Raw genomic sequence first — 22,856 nt, 5'->3', positions numbered from 1 at the left:
CCCATTCCCATCTCTGATTTTTTCTTCTTCTTTGCTTAGGTGCAAACAGGTGGGAATAAAAAGGAAGCAGCCCTGTGAGAATTTAGTGGTACTTATCAAAAAAAAAGTCTCAATGATGCCAAGAAAAGATAAATTATGGAAACTTTAGTCATTTGCACCAATTGAGCAGAGCACTCGCATTCTTTCTGACTCAGTCTCTGCCTGCCAACATGTTATTTAGTTGTCATATTTAGCTCTTAATTTCCTCCAAAGAAATTTAAGATATTAAAGTACGTCTGGCTCAAATCCCTGATTTTAGCCCCCATTCCAATCTGCAGCTTGATTTTTATTTATTACTGGTAATGTTTCCATTCCAACCCGCAAATCATATACAAGAACAAAAAAAAGACTACAACTTACAGTACAGATAGTCCTCAACTTATGACCACAGTTGAGTCCAGAATTTTGGTTACTAAGCAAGACAGTTGTTAAGTGAGTTTTGCCCCATTTTACAATCTTTCTTGCCACTGTTGTTAAGCAAATTAGCACAGTTGCTAAGTTATAACATGATTGTTAAGTGAATCTGACTTCCCTATTGACTTTGCTTGTCAGAATGTCGCAAAAGGGGATCATGTGACCCTGGGACACTGCAACTGTCATAAATGTGAGTCGATTGCCCAGCATCCAAAGTTTTATTTCAGGTCCATGGGGATGCTGCAATGGTTGTAAGTGTGAAAAATGGTCATATGTCACTTTTTTCATTGCTATTGTAACTTCGAACGGTCACTAAATGAATGGTTGAAAGTCAAGGACGACCTACATCACCATAATGGTACCTTCTATCAGGGCCTAGGAATGCGGTGGCTCAGTGGCTAAGACAGTGAGCTTGTCGATCGAAAGGTTGGCCGTTCAGCAGTTTGAATCCCTAGTGCCGCATAATGGGGTGAGCCGTTCCTTGTCCCAGCTTCTGCCAACCTAGCAGTTTGAAAGCACGTAAAAAATGCAAGTAGAAAAATAGAAACCATCTTTGTTGGGAATGTAACAGTGTTCCGTGCACCTTTAGCGTTTAGTCATGCTGGCCACATGACCACAGAGTCATCTTCGGACAGTGCTGGCTCTTCGGCTTTGAAATGGAGAGGAGCACCTCCCCCTAGAGTCGGGAACGATTAGCATATATCTGAAGGGGAACCTTTACCTTTACCTTTACCTTTATCTTTACCTTTACCTTACCAGGGCCACCCAAATCTAGCATCTCCTGCAAAACTCAAGTCCCAGGACTGTATTTTCACATCCTCACAGAAGATGTCTCAAGAAGTCCATCAGTTTGAAAGCCAACAGTTCCTTGTGTTGGCAAGGTGCTGCAAACTCACACAAGGTCATCTCATTCACACAATATGCTTGACTGGGCCAGTAAAAAGAATTGGGGGCTGCATCTATACTGTATCCTAGGCATGGTTATTTTTAAGTATGGTTTAAAAAGGAAAGTCAGCTGACTTTGCAATATAGGCGTGTGACAATGACGTTGGGGAAGCAGCCACAGCCAAGAGACCAGTTGGATAAGACACAGCTTAGCCCACAGAACAAATACAGGCATGTCAAATATCTCAGAAGGGACCCTCCCTAATTTTGAGGTCAGTAAATGCAACAAGGGAGATATCTGCTTTCAGACTTGCAAGATTCTGTTTGTGTAACCTTACAATAAAGCAGAATTAGTTCGTCTGGGAGATGCTTCCGGTCTGGAGTGCCTCGTAAGGCAGCATCTGTTGTTAGGCCTGGAAGCCATCTTTTTCGTTGGATCTTCAGGCCTGCTACATTTACTACCTGAGTCCTTCGGGAGAAGGGCGGTATAGAAATCAAATAAATAAATAAAATAAATAAATACTGCTGTGGGAAACTGGGAGGGGGGATTGTATGGAGCATGGGTGATATATAGTCATAATAACATTCCTTTCTCAGAGAGTCAAGGACATTTTGCCCTGCACCTAGAGGGCTGGAACTGGGAGGCATCTTCAGTTGGGACAGTGCTTGGATTGGACCATGTGATGGACTTATGGGTATTTGGGCAGGGCTGTGAACTGTCAACTGGGTGTGGAAAACCTGGAAGCTTTCAGATTCGGGTTTTTCCAGATGTGCCAGTATGACATCTCTAATAAAATGGAATTTTGAGGAAACTTAAGCCTTGGAGTTTTCTTTCGTTGGGAGTGTTACTTGGATCCCTGACATTGGTTTTGCAAAACTGATGGTACAATATATTTCTTTGCATTTATATATATTTTATTTTTTTAACAAAAGCAAACAAAAAAAAACATTATTATTATTATTATTTATTTATTTATTTATTTATTTGATTTATTTGATTTTTATACCGCCCTTCTCCCGAAGGACTCAGGGCGGTGTACAGGCAAGATAAAACAATACAATATACAGATTAAAATACCATTTAAAAAACTTATTTAAATTAGCCTAAAATTAAAAATTTCCATACTAAAAACCCCGTTTAAAAATTGATAAAATTTCACATTAAATCTAATTTAAGCCAGCCCCGCGCGGATAAAGAGATGTGTCTTCAGTTCGCGATGGAATGTCCGAAGGTCAGGTATTTGACATAAACCCGGGGGAAGCTCGTTCCAGAGTGTGGGCGCCCCCACAGAGAAGGCCCTTCCCTTGGGGGCCGCCAGCCGGCATTGTTTGGCGGACGGCACCCTGAGAAGTCCCTCTCTATGGGAGCGTACGGGTCGGTGGGAGGCATGTGGTAGCAGCAGGCGGTCCCGCAAGTACCCAGGTCCTAAGCCATGGAGCGCTTTAAAGGTCATAACCAACACCTTAGAGTGCACTCGGAAGGCCACAGGCAGCCAGTGCAGCCTGCGCAGGATTGGTGTTACATGGGAGCTACATGTAGCTCCCTCTATCACCCGCGCAGCTGCATTCTGGACTAACTGAAGCCTCCGAGTGCACTTCAAGGGGAGCCCCATGTAGAGAGCATTACAGTAATCCAAGCGAGAGGTAACGAGCGCATGAGTGACTGTGCATAAGGCATCCCGATCAAGGAAGGGACGCAACTGCCGAACCAGGCGAACCTGGTGGAAGGCCCTCCTGGAGACGGCCGTCAAATGATCTTCAAACGACAGCCGATCATCCAGGAGGACACCTAAGTTGCGCACCCTATCCTTTGGGGCCAATAACTCGCCTCCAACAGCCAGCCGCGGCTGCAGCTGACTGAATCGGGGTGCCGGCATCCACAGCCACTCCGTCTTGGAGGGATTAAGCTTGAGCCTGTTTCTCCCCATCCAGACCCGTACGGCTTCCAAACACCGGGACAGCACTTCAACAACTTCATTGGGGTGGTCCGGGGTGGAAAAGTACAGCTGGGTGTCATCAGCGTACTGCTGGTATCTCACCCCGAAACCACTGATGATCTCACCCAGCGGCTTCATGTAGATGTTGAACAGCAGGGGCGAGAGAATCGACCCCTGAGGGACCCCACAAGTGAGGCCCCTCGCGGTCGACCTCTGCCCCCCTGTCAACACCGTCTGCGACCGGTCGGAGAGATAGGAGGAGAACCACCGATATACGGTGCCTGTCAGCCTCCACTCCAATCTTCATATAGTTTTGAATGATTATATCAGTAGATAGAATGTAAAATGTTTATTTCTGTATTATAAACTGTTAAGGAGATGAGATGTATCATACCTCCGTCCAGGGTGAGGGAAAGGAGCCTATTATGAGTGTCGGCTGACATAACAGGTGGGAGGGATGATTAATTACTGAGTGTTATCAGCGCGCGCTTTTCTAACCGACACTTCATTCCTAAGTTGACTGACATCCAGAGACCTGTGGAAGAAGATTACCACGAGGGGCCGTGAAGGAGTTGGCATTGGACCAGACCAGCCTGACCTCCTGGAGGAGGAGGGACAATTGGGGGGGATATGATATGTTAGCCATATTTTGTCTCAGTTCCAGCTTTGCTTGGCTGCTATCAAGACTGTAAAAGTAAAAGTACTTGTTTTCATTCCAAATGGAGTCAAGGTGAATTCTTTCCTATTTACCGTTGGAGGTAGCCTGACATTAAGCTGGAACTCACATCATGTCTACCAACCAGGATTGCAATTGCAATACCGGGGGGGGAGAAAACCCAAATGTGATGGAAGGCCTGCTGCCGGCTGAGCTGGGGGAGGCGTCCAGAGGAATTTTTGCTGACACTTTTAACCCTGAGCTGGAAGATTGCAGAGATCGGTGGATTGAGCAATTAAGGCTGGAAGAGGAGAAGTGGAAGCCAAGTGCCGAAAAGTTTCAGTCTGGAGTAACAAAGAGGAAAAAAAAGGGCACGGTGAGACTTTCGGATTGGCAAGAAGAGAGAGAGTTAACAGACAACCGCCAGTTGGAGGAGGCATTTCGTCTTTTCCGTGAGGTGAAAGTAAGACAAACAGCTCGTCAAAGGTATGAATCCCCTATTCGGTCCTCCAGGTGGGAGGGAGAAGAGGAGGAAGAGAATACAAAGGGGCCAGCTAAAGGTGATTTCCAGGGTGGTGAGATTTCTGAAGACCCAGGGCTGGAAACTCTCTCCCCAGAGGAAGGTGAATTGGATGAGGGCCGGGCGCCACCTGCTGACCAAGCAAGGCCGCGCAGGGGAAGGAAAAAGCCAAAAATTCCCCCCATATCAGAGAAATTTGATGGAAATGCGAAGGAGTTGGGTCTGTTCCTGGCGAAAGTGAATGACCACATGATAGACTGGGGGGAAGATTACTGGTCACAGGCAGCACAAGTGAGAGCTGTGACTCATAATTTGACCGGAAGAGCAGCTGCGTGGTATGTGTCGTTACATACAAACCACTCCCCCTTACTGCAAAACTACGAGCATTTTATGACTGCACTGAGGAGGAGGTTTGAGGACCCCCTGGCAGAGCAAAAGGCCAAAGGTCGGATGAAAACCATCAGGCAAGGGAGGAGACCGGTGGCTGAGTATAACCAGGAGTTCAGTGATTTAGTTCCCTTGATGAGAGGGTGGTCGGAGGTGACCCTTGTAGACATTTTCAAAGATGGTCTGAATGGAGATCTCTATGAACTGTGTCGAGCACGAGCCTCTCCAACTACGCTGTATGGCTGGTACACCCTGGCAGCAGAGATGGAAATCGAGCTAGTGAAGGACCGCGGCAGAAGACAGCGCACTGGAGGGCCATCCCTTGGCCGTTTTCCAGAAGGCACCTATAGGGACATCCCTAGATTGGAGGGAGGAAGACCACGTTCGTCTGCGTGCTACAGATGTGGAAAAGAAGGCCACCGAGCAGCCGACTGTAGGGTTAAGTTGATACCAAGCGCGACCCCTGGTGGTGAAAAGGAACCAGTGAAGCCAGCAGCTAAGGCGCATAAACCAGCAAAAGTGGGGGAGGGCGTTGCCAAGAAGGGCACGCCCATCAAGGAGGATGGCGAAGTGTCGACTGATACTGACGACAGCAAAACCACGTCAGAGTCCGATGAAGACCTTCTGGTGAGTTGGGCACGGGGGCCCTTGGACATTCCAGTCAATCTACAGGTACCCTCTTCGGGTAATAAGGGGGAACTGCTAGCACTACTCGATTCTGGATGCACTAGATGTATGGTCAGTCCCGAACTAGTAGAAAAAATGGAACTAAGGTTGAGAACCTTAAGTAGGCCCATAGCGTTTGCCCAGTTAGATGGCTCTGTGGCAGGGGGAGGGCCCGCCCATTTCGTAACGGAACCCATAGAAATGATAATAGGAGACCACCGCGAAATTCTGAACTTCATAGTAGCCCCAGGAATGGACCAACCCCTGTTGTTAGGCTTGTCATGGTTGCGGAAATGGAACCCCCATATTAACTGGAGAACGGGAGTCCTACGTTTCCGTTCCAAAACCTTAAAAGGGGAAAAGGGGAAACCCAAGAAGGGACCTACCGTGACCTTACACCAGGATAAGTTAGGGGCAATGATTGAACGGATAGACGGGGAAGAGAGAATACCCTAGGAATACTGGGACTTGCGAGAAGTCTTTAGTGAGAAAGCATCAGACGTACTTCCTCCCCATAGGCCTATTGACTGTGCCATAGACATCCTTCCGGGGGTAAAGCTTCCAAAGCCAAAAGCTTATCCCATGACCCAAAAGGAATTGGGAGAGCTACGTAAATTCATAGACAAAAACCTAGAGCGGGGCTTTATCCAACCGGCTAGGCCTCGTGTGGCGGCGCCAGTGATGTTCCGGGAAAAGAAAGATGGCTCCTTTCATCTCATAGTTGACTATAGGAACCTAAACGCAGTGTGCGCCGAAAACATATATCCCATGCCATTCATGAAAGATATGTTAGCACATTTAGCGAAGGGAAAATTCTTCACCAAACTGGACCTGCGAGAAGCCTACTACAGAGTTCGTATAAAAGAAGGGGATGAATGGAAAACCGCTTTCAACTGTCCACTAGGATGTTTCCAGTTTCGAGTACTGCCATTTGGACTGCAGGGGGCGCCCGCAGTTTTTATGCAACTAATAAATGAAATACTCCATCAGCATTTATTCAAAGGAGTTCTTGTCTACCTTGACGACATACTTATCTATACAGAAACAATGGAAGAACATATTAAACTAGTAAGAGCTGTACTCAAAAAGTTATTATCTGCAGAACTATATTGCAAGCTATCCAAATGTGATTTCCATCAAACCAAAATAGACTACTTAGGGTATCGCATTTCGGCTGATGGCTTAGAAATGGATCCAGAAAAAGTGAAAGCTGTCTTGGAATGGGACCCCCCACGCACATAAACAACTCCAAAGTTTTTTAGGATTCGCAAATTTCTATCGTCAATTCATCCCCTCCTTTGCTCAAATTGCTTTACCAATCACTAACCTCTTAAAAACTAAAGGAGACACAAAACCCAAACCATCATTACCTCTCGAATGGACAATGGAATGTCAGGCTGCATTTGAAAAATTAAAACGACTCTTTGCCGCTGAACCTATTTTAAAGCACCCTGACATGGATGTTCCTTTTGTAATACAAGCTGATGCAAGTGATGTAGCAGTCGGAGCCGTCCTGCTCCAAAACAATGCTGATGGTAATTTACAACCCTGTGCTTTCACTTCTCGAAAATTGACTGAAACTGAAAGACGATGGGCTATTTGGGAAAAGGAAGCATTTGCAGTTCATTGGGCTCTACGGACATGGAGACAATTCTTAGAAGGTTCAAATCATCCTTTTGAAGTTTGGACGGATCACAAAAATCTAGAAGCTCTAAAGACTCCTAGAAAACTTTCACCTAAACAAGCCGCTGGGCTCAATATTTTAACCGCTTTAATTTTACTTTACATTATATTCCTGGGGAAAAACTTTAGCAGATGCTCTCTCACGTTTACCCCAATACAATTGCACTCGCTCCGGTGGTTCAACCAATACTTCCCATTACAACAGTTGGCAGCCCCAGCAATAACTAGAAGCCACTCCAAAGCTGACCCCTCACTCCCAGATGAACTAACCAAGTCGTTTAAAGAAGCTTTAAACACCGATGACTGGTACTTAACCCATTCCATGAATGCACACTCCGTGATGGACTAGCTTGGATTGGAACAAAACTATATGTTCCTCTATCACTCAGAGAAACCATCCTACAACGATGCCATGATGCCAAAATGGCAGGGCATTTTGGATTTGTGAAAACTTTGCATCTTCTTAAAAGACAGTTTTGGTGGCCAAGTCTTAAAAAAGACATTCAAGCATATGTATCAAGTTGCCCTATTTGTGCATCATCCAAAAGGCCTCCAGGAAAACCTCCTGGACTACTTCAAACTGTAGCCAGACCAGGAACCCCATGGAAAGAAATATCCATGGATTTCATAGTGGAATTACCTGAAAGTTCAGGCAATACTGTTATATGGGTTGTGACTGACCTTTTCTCCAAACAGGTCCATTTTATTCCATGTTCAAAAATACCCTCCTCAAAGACTCTAGCAAAGTTGTTTGTACAACACATTTATAGACTTCACGGGGTTCCTGATCGCATCATTTCAGATCGAGGAGTTCAATTCACTTCTCAATTTTGGAAAGAATTTTTACGACTCATTGGCTCCGCCCAAGGATTAAGCTCCTCCCATCATCCTCAAACTAATGGAAGCTGTGAACGTCAACTCTGTACTAGAACAATATCTGCGATGTTATGTTAACTACCAGCAAGACAATTGGTCTGATCTCTTACCTTTTGCTGAAGTTGCCTACAACAACTCAATTCATAGTAGCACAGGATTTACTCCCTTTAAAATAGCTTCAGGTCAAGATTTTGTTCCTATCTCGGAACTCCCAAAGGAAGAAACTACTGTTTCCTCTTTGTCAGAATGGATAGATCAAATACAAAGCACATGGAAAATGACTCGCAAAGCGATCGACGACGCTCACCGTGCGCATAAAAAACAAGCAGATAAAAAAAGGTCCCCTGAAAACAAATATCAAGTGGGCGATAAGGTTTATCTTTCCACCAAATATCTTCAAACCACTCAGAAATCTAAGAAACTTGGACCCAAATATGTGGGACCTTTCCCCATAGTAAAAATCATCAACCCCGTGACGGTACAACTAGATTTACCAAAAACACTTAGAAGAATCCACCCCGTTTTCCATGTCAGTTTGCTGAAACCTGAACACACTTTCCGTCCTAACCGTACACCCCCTCCTATACCAATTCTCATAGAGGGAGAACAACACTTTGAAATAAAAGAAATTTTAGATTCAAGAAAACATAGAAATAAAATTCAATATCTTATTTCCTGGAAACATTTCCCGTTATCCCAAGCTGAATGGGTGAACAAAGAAGATGTTCGTGCATCGGAAAAGATAGCACAATTCTATAAAAAATATCCTGACAAACCCTAACTTCTCTTTTTTCTTTCTAGGACTAACGTCCTTGTTGCAGGAGGGCCGAATGTCAGCCTCCACTCCAATCTTCATATAGTTTTGAATGATTATATCAGTAGATAGAATGTAAAATGTTTATTTCTGTATTATAAACTGTTAAGGAGATGAGATGTATCATACCTCCGTCCAGGGTGAGGGAAAGGAGCCTATTATGAGTGTCGGCTGACATAACAGGTGGGAGGGATGATTAATTACTGAGTGTTATCAGCGCGCGCTTTTCTAACCGACACTTCATTCCTAAGTTGACTGACATCCAGAGACCTGTGGAAGAAGATTACCACGAGGGGCCGTGAAGGAGTTGGCATTGGACCAGACCAGCCTGACCTCCTGGAGGAGGAGGGACAATTGGGGGGATATGATATGTTAGCCATATTTTGTCTCAGTTCCAGCTTTGCTTGGCTGCTATCAAGACTGTAAAAGTAAAAGTACTTGTTTTCATTCCAAATGGAGTCAAGGTGAATTCTTTCCTATTTACCGTCGGAGGTAGCCTGACAGTGCCTCCCACTCCCAATCCCCCCAACCGGCGCAGCAAGATACCATGGTCGATGGTATCGAACGCCGCTGAGAGGTCTAATAGGACCAGGGCAGAGGAATAACCCCTGTCCCTAGCCCTCCAGAGATCATCCACCAATGCGACCAAAGCTGTCTCCGTGCTGTATCCGGGTCGGAAGCCGGACTGGAACGGGTCTAGATAGACGTCTTCATCCAGGTATTGGGGTAGCTGTCGCACCACGGCACTCTCTACAACCTTCGCAACAAAGCGAAGGTTGGAGACTGGACGATAATTACCCAAAATAGCTGGGTCCAGGGAGGGCTTCTTGAGGAGGGGTCTCACCACCGCCTCTTTCAAGGCGGCAGGGAAAACCCCTTCCAACAAAGAAGCGTTGATAATCCTCTGGAGCCAGCCTCGTGTCACCGCCTGAGTGGCCAGTACCAGCCAGGAAGGGCACGGATCCAGTAAACATGTCGTGCCGTGAAGCCTCCCCAACAACCTTTCCACGTCCTCGGGAGCCACAGGGTCAAACTCATCCAAAATGGGCTCAACAAGACGTGCCTCCTCTCCCTCGCTTGGATCATCCCAAATTCGGTCCAGACCGTCCCTCAGCTGAGCGATTTTATCGTATAGATAACCGCTAAACTCCTCGGCTCGTCCCTGCAAAGGGTCATCCCGCACCTCCTGATATAGGAGAGAGCGGGTCACCCGAAACAGGGTGGCCGGGCGGTTATCTGCCAACGCAATGAGGGTGGAGGCGTAGGAACGCCTCGCTTCCCTCATTGCCACTAGGTAGGTCCTAGAATAGGACCTAACTAGTGTCCGATCAGCTTCGGAGCGACTGGACCTCCAGGTGCTCTCCAGGCGTCTTCTCCGGCGTTTCATCTCCCTCAGCCCCTCGGAGAACCAAGGGGCCGGTCGAGATCTACGCCGGGTCAGAGGCCGCAAAGGCGCGACACGGTCCAAGGCCCCGGCCGCGGCCTGTTCCCAGGCCACGACCAGTTCCTCAGTCGTGCCGTGGGCCAGTTCCTCAGGGAATGGCCCAAGCTCCGTCAGGAACCTCTCGGGGTCCATCAGGCGCCTGGGACGGAACCACCGTGTAGGTTCAAATTACAAACATTACAAAAAAAACATTACAAACACTAACATAAAACATATACTCTTTCTTTACGTCAGCTTCGTTTTGGTATTCCTCTAATATTTACATTCCCCCCTCTCGTTTAATTTAATTATACTTATCTTCTTTGTCCCATTGTCCCTTATTTCTGTATATATTCCATCCTACCTATCCTTATAGCAATTCATTTTCTTTCATGCACTACCCCTTTTTGTATGTGTGTGTATCACCTTTTTCATCATTTACCATTTACCATTTCTAATTTCTATCCAATTATACAATTTATTCCACACTATATAATATTCCGTTTCTTCTTTTTCTTTTATCTCTTTTGTTAATTTATCCATCTCGGCACAGTCCAGAATTTTCCTTATCACTTCCTTCTCCGATGGTGTGTTCTTATTTTTCTAATTCTGTGCGTAAGCTAGTAAGCTAGTAGGCTATTATGTGTAAGATTAGGTATCTTATTTCTTTATTATATTTTGTATTTAATATTCCCAGCAGAAAGATCTCTGGTTTCCAGTCTATGTGTTGGTCAGTTATTTTTTCCAGCCATTTTCTGATTTTGGTCCAGAATTTTTTTGCAGCTGGACATGTCCACCATAAATGGTAATACGTTCCATATACTTTTTTGCACTTCCAGCATAATGTAGAACTGTTCGGGTACATCTTAGCAAGCCTTGCTGGTGGGAGATGCCATCTGTAAAACATCTTCAACTGGTTTTCCTTACATTGTCATTTTTATATTTGTTCCCCACATTTTTTCCCCCATTTCTTCAATTCTATATTGTATCCAAAAATTTTTGCCCATTTGATCATTGTTTCTTTAACTATCTCATCTTCCATTTTGTATCGCAATAGATATTGATATATTTTGTATAATTTTTTATCCTCTGTATATCTTGATTGTATTTGTGTGTATGTCCACCAATCTGTCTCCCTACCTATCCCTTTTTCCAATTTGTGTTTTGTTCTCAAATTTCCCTGTTCATTTACCAATTTCTCATATCTACTTATCTTATCTACATCCTAGGTTTGGGTGTTTCATTATTTCTGTTGGAGATAGCCACATTGGGATTCTTGTATAGTGTTTTTGTTTTATTTTTTTCCTAATCTGTAGCAATGCATTCCTGATAACATATGTCTGAAAATATTTATGTGTTTTGTATTTATCATCCCAAAGGAATGCATGCCACCCCACTTGCAAATCATGACCTTCTATTACTAAAATTCTTTTGTTTTTCAGTTCCATCCAATCTTTTAGCCATGTAAGAATTGATGCTTGTTAATTATATTTCCCACTCTGGCAATGCCAAACCCCCTTTATCTGTTCTGTTTCCCTCCCCCAATATCCCCAATAAAGAGTCAGTCAAAGGCCTCTTCCTAATTTATTTACATTTGGCTGAATTCCTTCTGGCAAAAATTATAGATAAAGCATGATTCACTCACAAACAGATTCTTCTAACCATGATACAGTTTGCTCGTGCAAATTCATTACTTTGTCCAAGACAAAAAGCCAGGAAGTTCCACCTCTTGCTTTATAGCCCCTGTGGGTGTCACTCCGTGACTCATCATTCTCTGACTTTGTCCCAATGCCTCCTCTGCTGCGCACGCCAGTCACGTCTGCGCAGTCTTGCATCAAGCCAAGATTGTTCTTGGGCCGTTGCCAAATCAGAAGAAGGCCCAGGGGAATCAGGCCTTGCTAGCCCCTCCTCTTCCTCCTGGGTGGGTGCCAGGGAGGGAGAGGGCCCAGGGGAAGCAGGCCTTACCAGTTCCTCTTCCTCACTTTCTGAATCATCCTCCAGGAGTCCGAGTCCGGGAACCTGGGTCACAACATTATCTTTTGTATCTTGCAATAATTTTAGTTTGATCCTAGGTTTCTTCCCTTGCCATATAAATTTGGTAACTAATTTATTCAACTCTTCAAAGAATGTTTTCCATAATTTTATTGGAATAACTTGGAACAGAAATAGAATTTTCCGCAAAATATTTATTTTAACCGTGGCAATCCTGCCCAATAATGATTTTTTAGATTTTTCCAATTATCCAAATCTTTTTTATATTATTTAATATTTTATCATAATTATCCTCCTTAATTGAAGAGAAATTTGCTGTAAGACAAATCCCTAGATATTTTATTTTCTTGGTTATGTTCATTTTAGTTTTATCTTCCAATTCATTTTTTTGACTTTTGGTAAGGATTTTGGTTATTAATTTAGATTTATTTTTATTAATCTTAAGTCCCGCTACTTCACCAAATTCTTCTATTTTTTGGATCAGTTTGGGGCTGGTTTCTAATGGGTCTTCTAGAATAAATACCATATCATCAGCGAAGGCTTGAACCTTGTATTCTCCCTTCTTGATTTTTTAGCCTTTTATCTCCTGATCTTCTCTGATTTTTGTCAATAATATTTCTAATGATAAAGTAAAAAGAAGTGGAGAAAGTGGAAACCCTTGTCTAACTCCTTTAGTTATATCAACTTTTTCTGTCATTTCATCGTTCATAATTACTCTGGCTGTTTGTTTTATATATATTTTGTTTACCATTTTTTCAAGTTTTGTTCCAAATTCCATATAGCTCATTTGTGTTGTGATAAATTTCCAATTCAGGTTATCAAACGCCTTCTGGGCATCAAGGAAAACCAGTGATGCTTGTTTTTCTGGGTGGGCTTCATAGTATTCCAGGGTGTTCATTATGATCCTCATGTTATTTTTTATCTGTTGTCCTGTAAGGAATCCATTCTGGTCTAGATGTATATATTTATTCAAGATTTTTTTAATCCTCTCTGCTATTATCATTGCGAATGTTTTATAGTCTGTGTTTAATTTTGTAATTTTGAATTTGTTGTGAATCAGTGTCTTCTTTGGGAATGAGGTTAATGATTATTTCCATCCATGTTGTCGGTATCTTAGCCTCCTCCAATGCCTCATTAAAAATCTCCAATATTATCCATTGTAGCGACTCTTTCATATTTTTGTATAACTCGATCGGCAACTCATCCGGCCCTGGTGATTTATTGTTTGTTTTTGTTTTTTCAGTCCTGCTTCCAATTCTATTGTGGTTATCAGGCTATTTAGCATTTCTTTTTCTTCTTCTTTAATTTTATTCATTTTTGTTGCCCCTATGTATTGTTTGACTTTATCTTCTGCTATATATTCCTGGTTATATAACTTTGAAAAGAAGTTTTGTATTATTTTCTTTTTTTCTTCCCGTCTATACTGTACTGTTCCACTTTCATCCTGCAGTTGCTATATTGTTCTTTTTTCTTTTTCTTTTTTTAATTTGTACGCTAACCATCGGCCAGTTTTATTTGTATTTTCAAAATAATTTTGTTTCACCATCCTAATCTTCTGTGCTAGTTCTTTTTGTGTTATCAAATTAATCTTATGTTTTAGAATGTTCCATTTTTCTTTTATCCTTTTATTTTGTGGATCTTTCTGTAAATCATATTCTGTTTTTTGGAGTTCTTGTAATCTTTGGTGTTGTAATTTCCTTTCCTTATTTTTCCTAGAGTTATGTGCGATCATCAATCCTCGGATGTAGGCTTTTCTGGTATCCCATAAATTTTGTATCGAGGTGTCTTCTTTTTTATTTATGTGAAAAAATAGTGTCAGCTCCTTCTCTAATATCAATTTGTATTCTTTATCATTACAAAGGTTTTGGTTCATTGTCCATCGTTTTTTCTGTTTTTGGCCTTTCCATTTTATTGTTATTGGATTGTGATCTGCCCAATCATTAATTCCAATTTCGATTTCTTCTATCCCGTTTTGTAACTCAGGTGTCATCCAGGCCATGTCAATCCTGGACCAAGATTGACCTGGATATGAATAGAATGTATATTGTTTGTCAACCTTGTGTGTCTGTCTCCATACGTCTTGGAAATTTAATTCTGATGTCATATTGAAAAATGATTTTGGTACTGTATTTTTCTTCTTCTTTTTGCTGCTTTTATAATCTTTCTCAACTTCAACTATTGCATTAAAGTCTCCAATGAAACAAATGTTTTCATAATCCAGATCTACTATTTTATTATGTACCTTTTGGAAATATTCATGCTGATTTTTATTTGGGGCATATATTGCCGTGAGTAAGATTTGTTTGTAGTCCAATTCTAATTCTAACATTAATATTCTGCCCTCCTCGTCCGAATATATTAATTTTGATTTTATTCTTTTTTGACATATATTGCGATTCCACCTTTCTTTTTTTGTGCTAATGTTGTGTACAGTGTCCCTAATTTTACATTTTCTAACAATTTTCTATAATCCTCCTTGATATGGACCTCCTGTAAACATACCACATCTGCCTCCGTTTTCTTTAATGTATTGAAAGTTTGAGCTCTCTTGGTATATTTAAGCCGTTAATGTTTACCAAGAACACCTTAAGTGCCTCTCCCATTTTTTATTTGTTCTGCTTTTTTGTCCTTCTTGTCTCTCTTACTACCCTTCCTCCTTCTCTTTCTCTTTCTATCTGCTCTTTTTCTTGTCTCTTTTGTATTTCTCTTTCTTGTTCTATTTCCTCTGATTGGTCTTCCTCTTGACTTCTACTCTCTGGTTCTTCCCTACTTTCCTGTTCTTCTTCCTGTACAAAGTATAGTTCATAGTCTCTGATCTCTTATTCTGCGTAGTATTTGCTTTAATTCTATAATTTCTTTACTTTGTGTATTATCGGCTTCTCTCTTGTTTTTTTATATATTTCATCTCTCGTTGTTCTTTTGGTGAACCTTATATGTTCACCAGGGGAGTAACCTCTACATCTCTCGAAATTGCTCCATTGGAGACTGTGATTGATGACACACCCTGGGGGGAGGGGGGAAACAGGGTCATAATTGGGGTGTAAATTATGTAAGGTCAGAGCTTCACTTGGGAATGTGCTGACATGAAGCTCCTAATAAATAACTGGATTTCTTTTGAAGCTTGGCTCGAGGCTCATGATTTAATTAGGGAACCCTGACATAATAACTGTAATGAAAGGCACACTAGCAATAACCCAGGGCTGTGGTTAAATATAACCTCATGCTGAATCAACAACACTGCTCATGTATGAAGAAAGTTAGAAATAATAATAATTTATTATACTTAAGGTAGTCTTTCAATTTACATTTCCATTGTTAAGAGTTTTGCCCTGCTTTACGACTTTTTTTTTGCCACAACCATTAAGCAAATCACTGGAATCATTAAGTGAATTGTGCAGTCATTAAGCGAATTTGGCTTCCTCCACTGACTTTGCTTGTGGGAAGCTGGCTGGGAATAGCGATCACATGACCCTGGGACAGCGCAACTGTCATAAGTACATGCCAGTAGCCAAGCACTTGAATTTTGTTCGCATGACCATGGGGATGCTGCAATGGTCATAGGTGTGAAAACCAATGAGGAATTGTGTGTTTTTTTGGTGCCGTTGTAACTTTGAATGGTCACTAAATGAATGGTTGTATGTAGAGGACAACCTGCCTATGCTACCTGAAATAATGACTCTTTAATTTGTCTTTTTCTCCTGCAGAATTTTTCTCCCAAGGAAAACCTCTGTTGCATCTCTGGCTGCATTTAAAGACTCCCCGAAGGGATCCGATGGCTGGTATCCTACAAATGATCCCTTTCTTCTCTTGCTTTTCAGATAGCAGCCCAGGAGTTATTGGACAATCAGGTGATCACACTCAGCATGGCTGGCAGGAAGTTGGATAAGAAGGTCTGTGTTCGAATTCCCTGTCCTCACTGATGCCTGCACACAATAGCAATTTGGCTGGAATCTTGTCTAGAGATTTGAGCAACAACTCTTGAAGTTTAACTTAATGTGTGTTGTCTCAAACTATCAACAAAAATTAGTCCAGTTGCAGTGACTCAATCTTCAAATAACTCTTATCTGGATTACAGGTAGTCCTTGACTTATGACCACATGGAGCCCAAAATTTCTTTTGCCAAATGAGACATTTGTTAAGTGAATTTTGCCCCATTTTATGACTTTCTTGGCACAGCTGTTAAGTGAATCACTGTAGTTAAGTGAATAATAGGGTTGTTAGGTGAATGTGACTTTGCTTGTTGCAAGATTACAAAAGGGATCACAGGAACCCCGGGACACTGTGATCGTCATATATACATATTTTGATCATGTGACCATGGGGATGCTGCAATGGCCGTAAGTGTGAAAAATGGTCATAACTCGCTTTTTTCAATTCCATTGTAACTTTGAATGGTCACTAAATGAACAATGCCATTGTAAGTTGAGGATTATCTGTACTGAGAATCTTCTTCGAGATATGGCAACACATTTTGGGGAGGAAACCCCTGGGTGTTTCAGACTGCCCACAACTTGAACCTATAGATAGAAATAATACTTGCCTCCAAAGATATAGTTTTATTAGAGATCAAGTATATTGCAGCACTTCATAGCCAGAACTGAGAATCTCATGCCAAAATCCCCAAGTTCAACTTTTGTCTTCCTTAACTCCTCCCATTGCTGATCCCACCTTCCTTCCTTAATCAGGTTCAAGCAAGATGTTTTCAAAATGGGTACCTAGTTGGTATGCAGCTCCCTCCTTCTTCCAGCTGGGTGATCTTGAAGCAGCATCTTGAGGAAGTACAGTTTCTACTTTCTATTTCCCAAGCATTCCTCCCATCATTCCCCAGAGTCTATGGCAGTCTGTCACCCCCCAGCAGCAAAACACAGCAAGCATAAGGTGTAGCTGACACCCCTGAGGTTGGTATAGTCGGAGATGGTACATTCCAATGAATCGCTGTCTAACTGGCTTGCTCTGATTGATGAAGCTGCTTGCATGCGCAGCGAAACATCTCAAACTGACAACAAAAATTAGTCCAGTTGCAATGACTCAATCTTTAAACAATTCTTCCTGGATTACTGAGAATCTTCATCGACTTAACGTGTGATCCTGCTCCTTTGCGCTTGACACATGTGCATTCACCAAGACAGCGACCTTAGTTGTATGTGTATGTGAAAGAGAGAGAGAAAGAGAAGATAAAAGAGAGCGAAAGAGAGAAAAAGAGACAAAAGAGTGAAAGAGAGAGAGAGAGAGCAAGAAAGTGAGAAAGACAGAGAGAAAAATAGTAAGAGAGAAAGTGGGGGGGAGAGAAGGGGAGGGAGAGACCATAGGGGAAATAGAAAGTGTTGAAGCTACAGGAACCTTGGGGGCAAGTGATCACGTAATACTGGAATTCAACATTATGCAAATACAAGTAGCAGAACAAAGTCAAACTAGAGTCTTGGACTTTAAGAGAGCTAATTTCAATAAACTTAGAGCTTGAGAAGGATTCCATGGATGAGAATCCTCAAGGGGAAAACAACTCAAGGAGCTTGGGAAATTTTGAAAAATGAAATTATAAAGCCCAGTCTAGCACAATACCAATGAAGAAGAAAAATAATAAATCTCAAAAGAAACCAGCATGGATGCATAAAGAACTATCTGACAAATTGAAAGACAAAAAGGACAAGTATAAAAAGTGGAAAGAGGGGCAAATAGCTAAGGCAGAATATCAGCAAATAGCCCGAGCCTGTAAAGATGAAGTGAGGAAAGCTAAGGTTCACAACAAACAAAGGCTAGCGACAAAAGTAAAAAATAACAAAAGAAGCTTCTTCCAACATGTTAAAAACAAGAAAAAGGTCAAGGAAACAATTGGCCCATTGCTGGGAGAAAGTGGTAAGAAGGTGACAAGCAACATGGAGAAAGCAGATCTACTTAAGTCATTTTTGGCATCTGTCTTTACACAAAAGAAAAAACAATCCAACCTATCAAAAACAGCACCACAAAAAACAGATTAGGAACACGTTAAAATAGGAAAAAAATGGTAAGTGAACACCTGTCTACTCTAGATGAGTTCAAATCACCAGGACCGGATGGATTACACCCCAGGGTTCTGAAGGAACTGGCAGAAGAGATCGCAGAACCACTGAACTATACTTTCAAGGATCCTGGAGCACAGGGGAACTGCCAGAGGACTGGAAAAGAGTTGATGTAGTTCCCATCTTCAAAAAAAGAAAAAAAAACAGATCCAGGAAACTACAGACCTATTGTCGTGTCCCCCTCCGACAACCGGGTTTAGGAAGTCCGTATCAAGCGTGGCCACGAAGCCTCTGCAGCTTTGCCAAATTCCTTTCAGATTTCTCAGGGCAGGCAGGAATCCAAGTTGTGACTTCAGCAAACTAAATGAGACTTTGCTTGACTCGAAGTTGCTTGACTCAAGCTGGTCCTTTATATAGGCTGTGGGGTGTGGCTCCATGGCTCAGCACTTATCCAGGCCTGCTCCTCCCTTCCTTCTGCTGACGTCGCCTCTCAGATCTCTGGAAGCGGGGATCCACCCACTGTGAATTCTCTTCAGCTGGATCTGCTGTCGGTAATTCCAGCACGTGGCTGGCTCCCTGCTCACACGCTGTAGGAGTGAGGTTTGTTTGTTCATTCCTGACATCCTGTCCGGGCATGGGGCCAGGGCTGGGGGCTGGAGGCATGACAGGCCGTTCATCTTCATTATCAGACTCCGAATCTGATAGCAGGCCCGGGAGGAGACGGGAGGGGCCCGGCTGAGGAGAGGAGGGAGGACGAGGCACATCACCTATCAGCCTGACCTCAATACCAGGGAAGATTCTGGAAAAGATAATCAAGCAACAAATCACCGAACATCTAGAAGCAAACAAAGTAATAACCAAAAGCCAACATGGGTTTGTCAAAAACAGATCATGCCAGACTAATCTCATTGCATTCTTTGACAAAGTGACAGACTTAGTGGACCAGAGGAATACTGTCGATATAATTTACTTGGACTTCAGTAAAGCATTTGATAAAGTAGACCATAACCTACTACTAGATAAAGTAGAAAAATGTGGGTTAGACAGCACCACCACCAGATGGATTCGTAACTGGCTGACCAACCGCACTCAACGTGTAGTCCTCAACGGAACTACATCCACATGGAGGGAAGTATGCAGTGGAGTACCCCAAGGCTCTGTTTTAGGCCCAGTACTCTTCAACATCTTCATCAATCACTTGGGCAAGGGGATAGATGGGGAACTCATCAAATTTGCAGATGACACCAAGCTGGCAGGAATAGCCAACACTCCAGAAGACAGGCTCAAGATACAGAAGGATCTTGACAGACTTGAACATTGGGCGCTAACTAACAAAATGAAATTCAACAGTGAAAAAAGTAAGGTTCTACATTTAGGCAAAAAACCCAAAATGCACAGGTACCATATATGTGGTATCCTGCTCAATAGTAGTAACTGTGAGAGGGATCTTGGAGTCTTATTGGACAACCATTTAGATATGAGCCAGCAGTGTGCAGCAGCTGCCAAAAAAGCCAACACAGTTCTGGGCTGCATAAACAGAGGGATAGAATCAAGATCACGTGAAGTATTAATACCACTTTATAATGCCTTGGTAAGGCCACACTTGGAATATTTTATTTATTTATTTATTTATTTATTTATTTATTTATTTATTTATTTATTTATAGTTTAATTTCTATACCGCCCTTCTCCCAAAGGACTCAGGGCGGTTTACAGCCTTTTTTTTTTTTTTTTTAGTAAAAAAGTTTTATTTCCGTTTTCCAACAACCTATTCAATGTACAGTCTCTTATTCAACATTAGTCATTAACTTTCATTTGTTACTTATTCGGACCTGCCCAGCTACCACTTCCTTCCTTAACTAACCTTTCCTCCTCCCTTCTCTACTTTCTTCTACTTTCTTCATCCTTCCTCTCCTTCGCTTTTCTACATCCTCTCCTCCTTCCCTACTCTTCTTTTCCACCCTTTCTAACCCTCTCTCTTTCCCCTTTCTTCTTCCTCTCCTTTCCCCCTTTTCTACCTCTCTCTTTCCTACCTACTTTCTTCCTTCACTCTCTCCTCTCCCTTTCCATTCCCTTCTGAAATGGCAGCTGAGCAGCCCCGATTTCATTTCAAATTATTTCTATTTCTTTATTACATATCTTCAATCATTCCTTTACATTGATCCTTCTTCTCCCCCCTCTCCCCCCTTCCCCTCCCTCCCCCCTCCCACCCCCCGATACTTCCCAGAACAAAGTACAGGGTATAAGATTAACAATCATAAATTAAAATACAACATAAGTCATAATCCATAGTCACTCCTCTCTCTAAGACCTTAACTCCCCTTCCAGAAACAAAAAAGTACATTCTTCTTCCAGTCCATTATATATCAGTCCATTCCACTCCTAAAATCTTCAGAATCTTCCAATTAAATTAGTATTTCCAGTTCATCAATAAAATACATAGTTTTTAATATCCAATCTTCATCAGTTAACACCAAATATATATCAATCCATTCTACTCCACTTCAGAATCTTATAGTTTTTAATATCCAATCTTAATTGATCAAGACCAAGACGATATTTCATCTTCCAGTATTCATCAGAAATTCTTTTATAATATACCTTTCTTCCTTAAACTGTCTCCCAAATATAATTCATATTTCCAGGTTAAATTCTTAAATTTTTATCCAATCTCCAAAAATAAACAATATTCTATCTTCTCATATCTTTAATATCACTTACATAAATCAAATAACATTGCTAATATTAATATTTCTTCAATTTACCTTACATCTGTCAAATAACATTATTAAAATTATAACTTATATCCAAAATATATCAATTATAACAATTAAATTCTATTTAACCAAATACCAACATTACATCCATAAATTTTTCTATCTGTCCTCCAAAAGTTAAACAATATTCCATCTTCCCATTCCTTTATACCTCACATATATCAAATAGTAACACCTTATACCCAAAATAAGTCAGTTGTAAAAATTAAACCCTATATATGATATAAAAATCCCATCAAAATCACATCTTAAGCATTCTCCTTCCCCTTGTCTTCTATCTTACACATTTTCCACCATCTGCTCACCAATCAGCTTAACATCTAACAATAAAGAATTTCCAATCTTTAATATATTGGTGTAAAAATCTCTTGTTTAAAAACTTATTAAGAAAAAATAAGCCTCCAAAAGTTCCTATTAAAAAATAATAATTCCATATTTGAAGTGAAGAAGTTTCCAAGATTTTAGTAGTTAGTTCTGTTTGCTTAAGAGCCATTCTTAAACTGTAAAATCTACCAAAAAGAGAAAAAAAAATCAATAAACTTTCCTTCTTAAACATTGTGATAAAGAAAAAGGTAAAAAGAAAAAAATCATTAACAGTTCTTATTCATTCCATTTAAAAAGTAGCTTGTTATGTTCTTCTCTTCCTTTGTCCTTTTATAGTTTCACTTTCCTTTGTATATTGCAAATGCCATTTTAATAAATAAATAAATAAATAAAATTTTAAATCCACTCAAGTTGAAAGTTAGTTCAAAGGAAAGCTATTTAAGAGCTGAAGTTAAGTTTTATTACTTGCAAATTCTTGCTAGTCCTCCTACTTTGTTCTGTCTGTGTTGAGTTCTCTTTAAAAATAAATCTTGGCACAGAGATGGTCGCAGCTTCTCCTTCTGTATAAACAGAAGCACCCTGGGCACGGAGCTTCGTCAGGCTAAAGGGGAGCTCTCACCCTTCGATCCCCTGGTTAAATTCCAGGGGCTCCCGGGGAGCTCTACCCAAACCTGACCACTCTTCCCTCCCCCTTCTCCTGGGGGAGAGAATTCCAAACCGTTTGACAGCCCATTTACCTGTCAGGGACGGTTTGACGAAACCCAGGGCAGACGATCCCAAAGGAACATCCACGAAGCCTGCGTTGCCAGCGGAAGTCTCCCCCCGGGGTTTACAGCCTTTTTAAAAACACAAATAGTACATAATATAAATAACAAATTTAAAACAAATTTAAAACAAAATATTAAATAGGCCTAATTTAACTAAAACGGTCATAGACTGACGTAAAAACCCTTAAACTTTAAAATTTTAATTAAAATGCACTCAGGCTAGTGCCGCACGATTAAATAGTAAGGTCTTCAGTTCCCGCTTGAAGGTTCGGAGATCGGGGAGTTGGCGTAACCCCAGAGGTAACTAGTTCCAAAGGGCCGGTGCTGCCACAGAGAAGGCTCTCCCCCTGGGGGCCGCCAACTGACATTGGTTGACGGCACCCTGAGCAGGCCCACTCTGTGGGAGCGCACAGGTCGTTGGGAGGCCAGCGGTGGCAGTAGGCGGTCTCGTAAATAGCCCGGTCCTAAGCCATGGAGCGCTTTGAAGGTGGTCACTAACACCTTGAATTGCACCCGGAAGGCTACTGGCAGCCAGTGCAGGCCACGCAGGATAGGTGTTATATGGGAGCAACGTGGTGCTCCCTCTATTACCCACGCAGCCGCATTCTGGACTAGCTGGAGCCTCCTGGTGCTCTTCAAGGGGAGCCCCATGTAGAGAGCATTACAGTAATCCAATAGTCCAGGCAAGAAGTAACGAGGGC

The 22,856-nt window shown here is 41.9% G+C and overlaps 1 protein-coding gene across 8 annotated transcripts in view; it reads left to right on the top strand.

Annotated features, from left to right (window-relative positions):
• CPNE2 (copine 2) overlaps positions 1–22,856 on the top strand; it is a 223,973-nt gene that overhangs the window by 97,235 nt on the left and 103,882 nt on the right. For all 8 annotated transcript variants that reach the window (XM_058155646.1, XM_058155648.1, XM_058155647.1 and 5 more), the window contains one exon: positions 16,110–16,181. In XM_058155646.1, coding sequence (XP_058011629.1) covers positions 16,110–16,181 — 72 coding nt within the window. The remainder of the gene's footprint in view (positions 1–16,109; positions 16,182–22,856) is intronic.

This window comes from Ahaetulla prasina, chromosome 12 (assembly GCF_028640845.1).
Source record: "Ahaetulla prasina isolate Xishuangbanna chromosome 12, ASM2864084v1, whole genome shotgun sequence".
NCBI lineage: Eukaryota > Metazoa > Chordata > Lepidosauria > Squamata > Colubridae > Ahaetulla > Ahaetulla prasina.
This window is presented reverse-complemented; position numbering and strand designations above follow the sequence as displayed.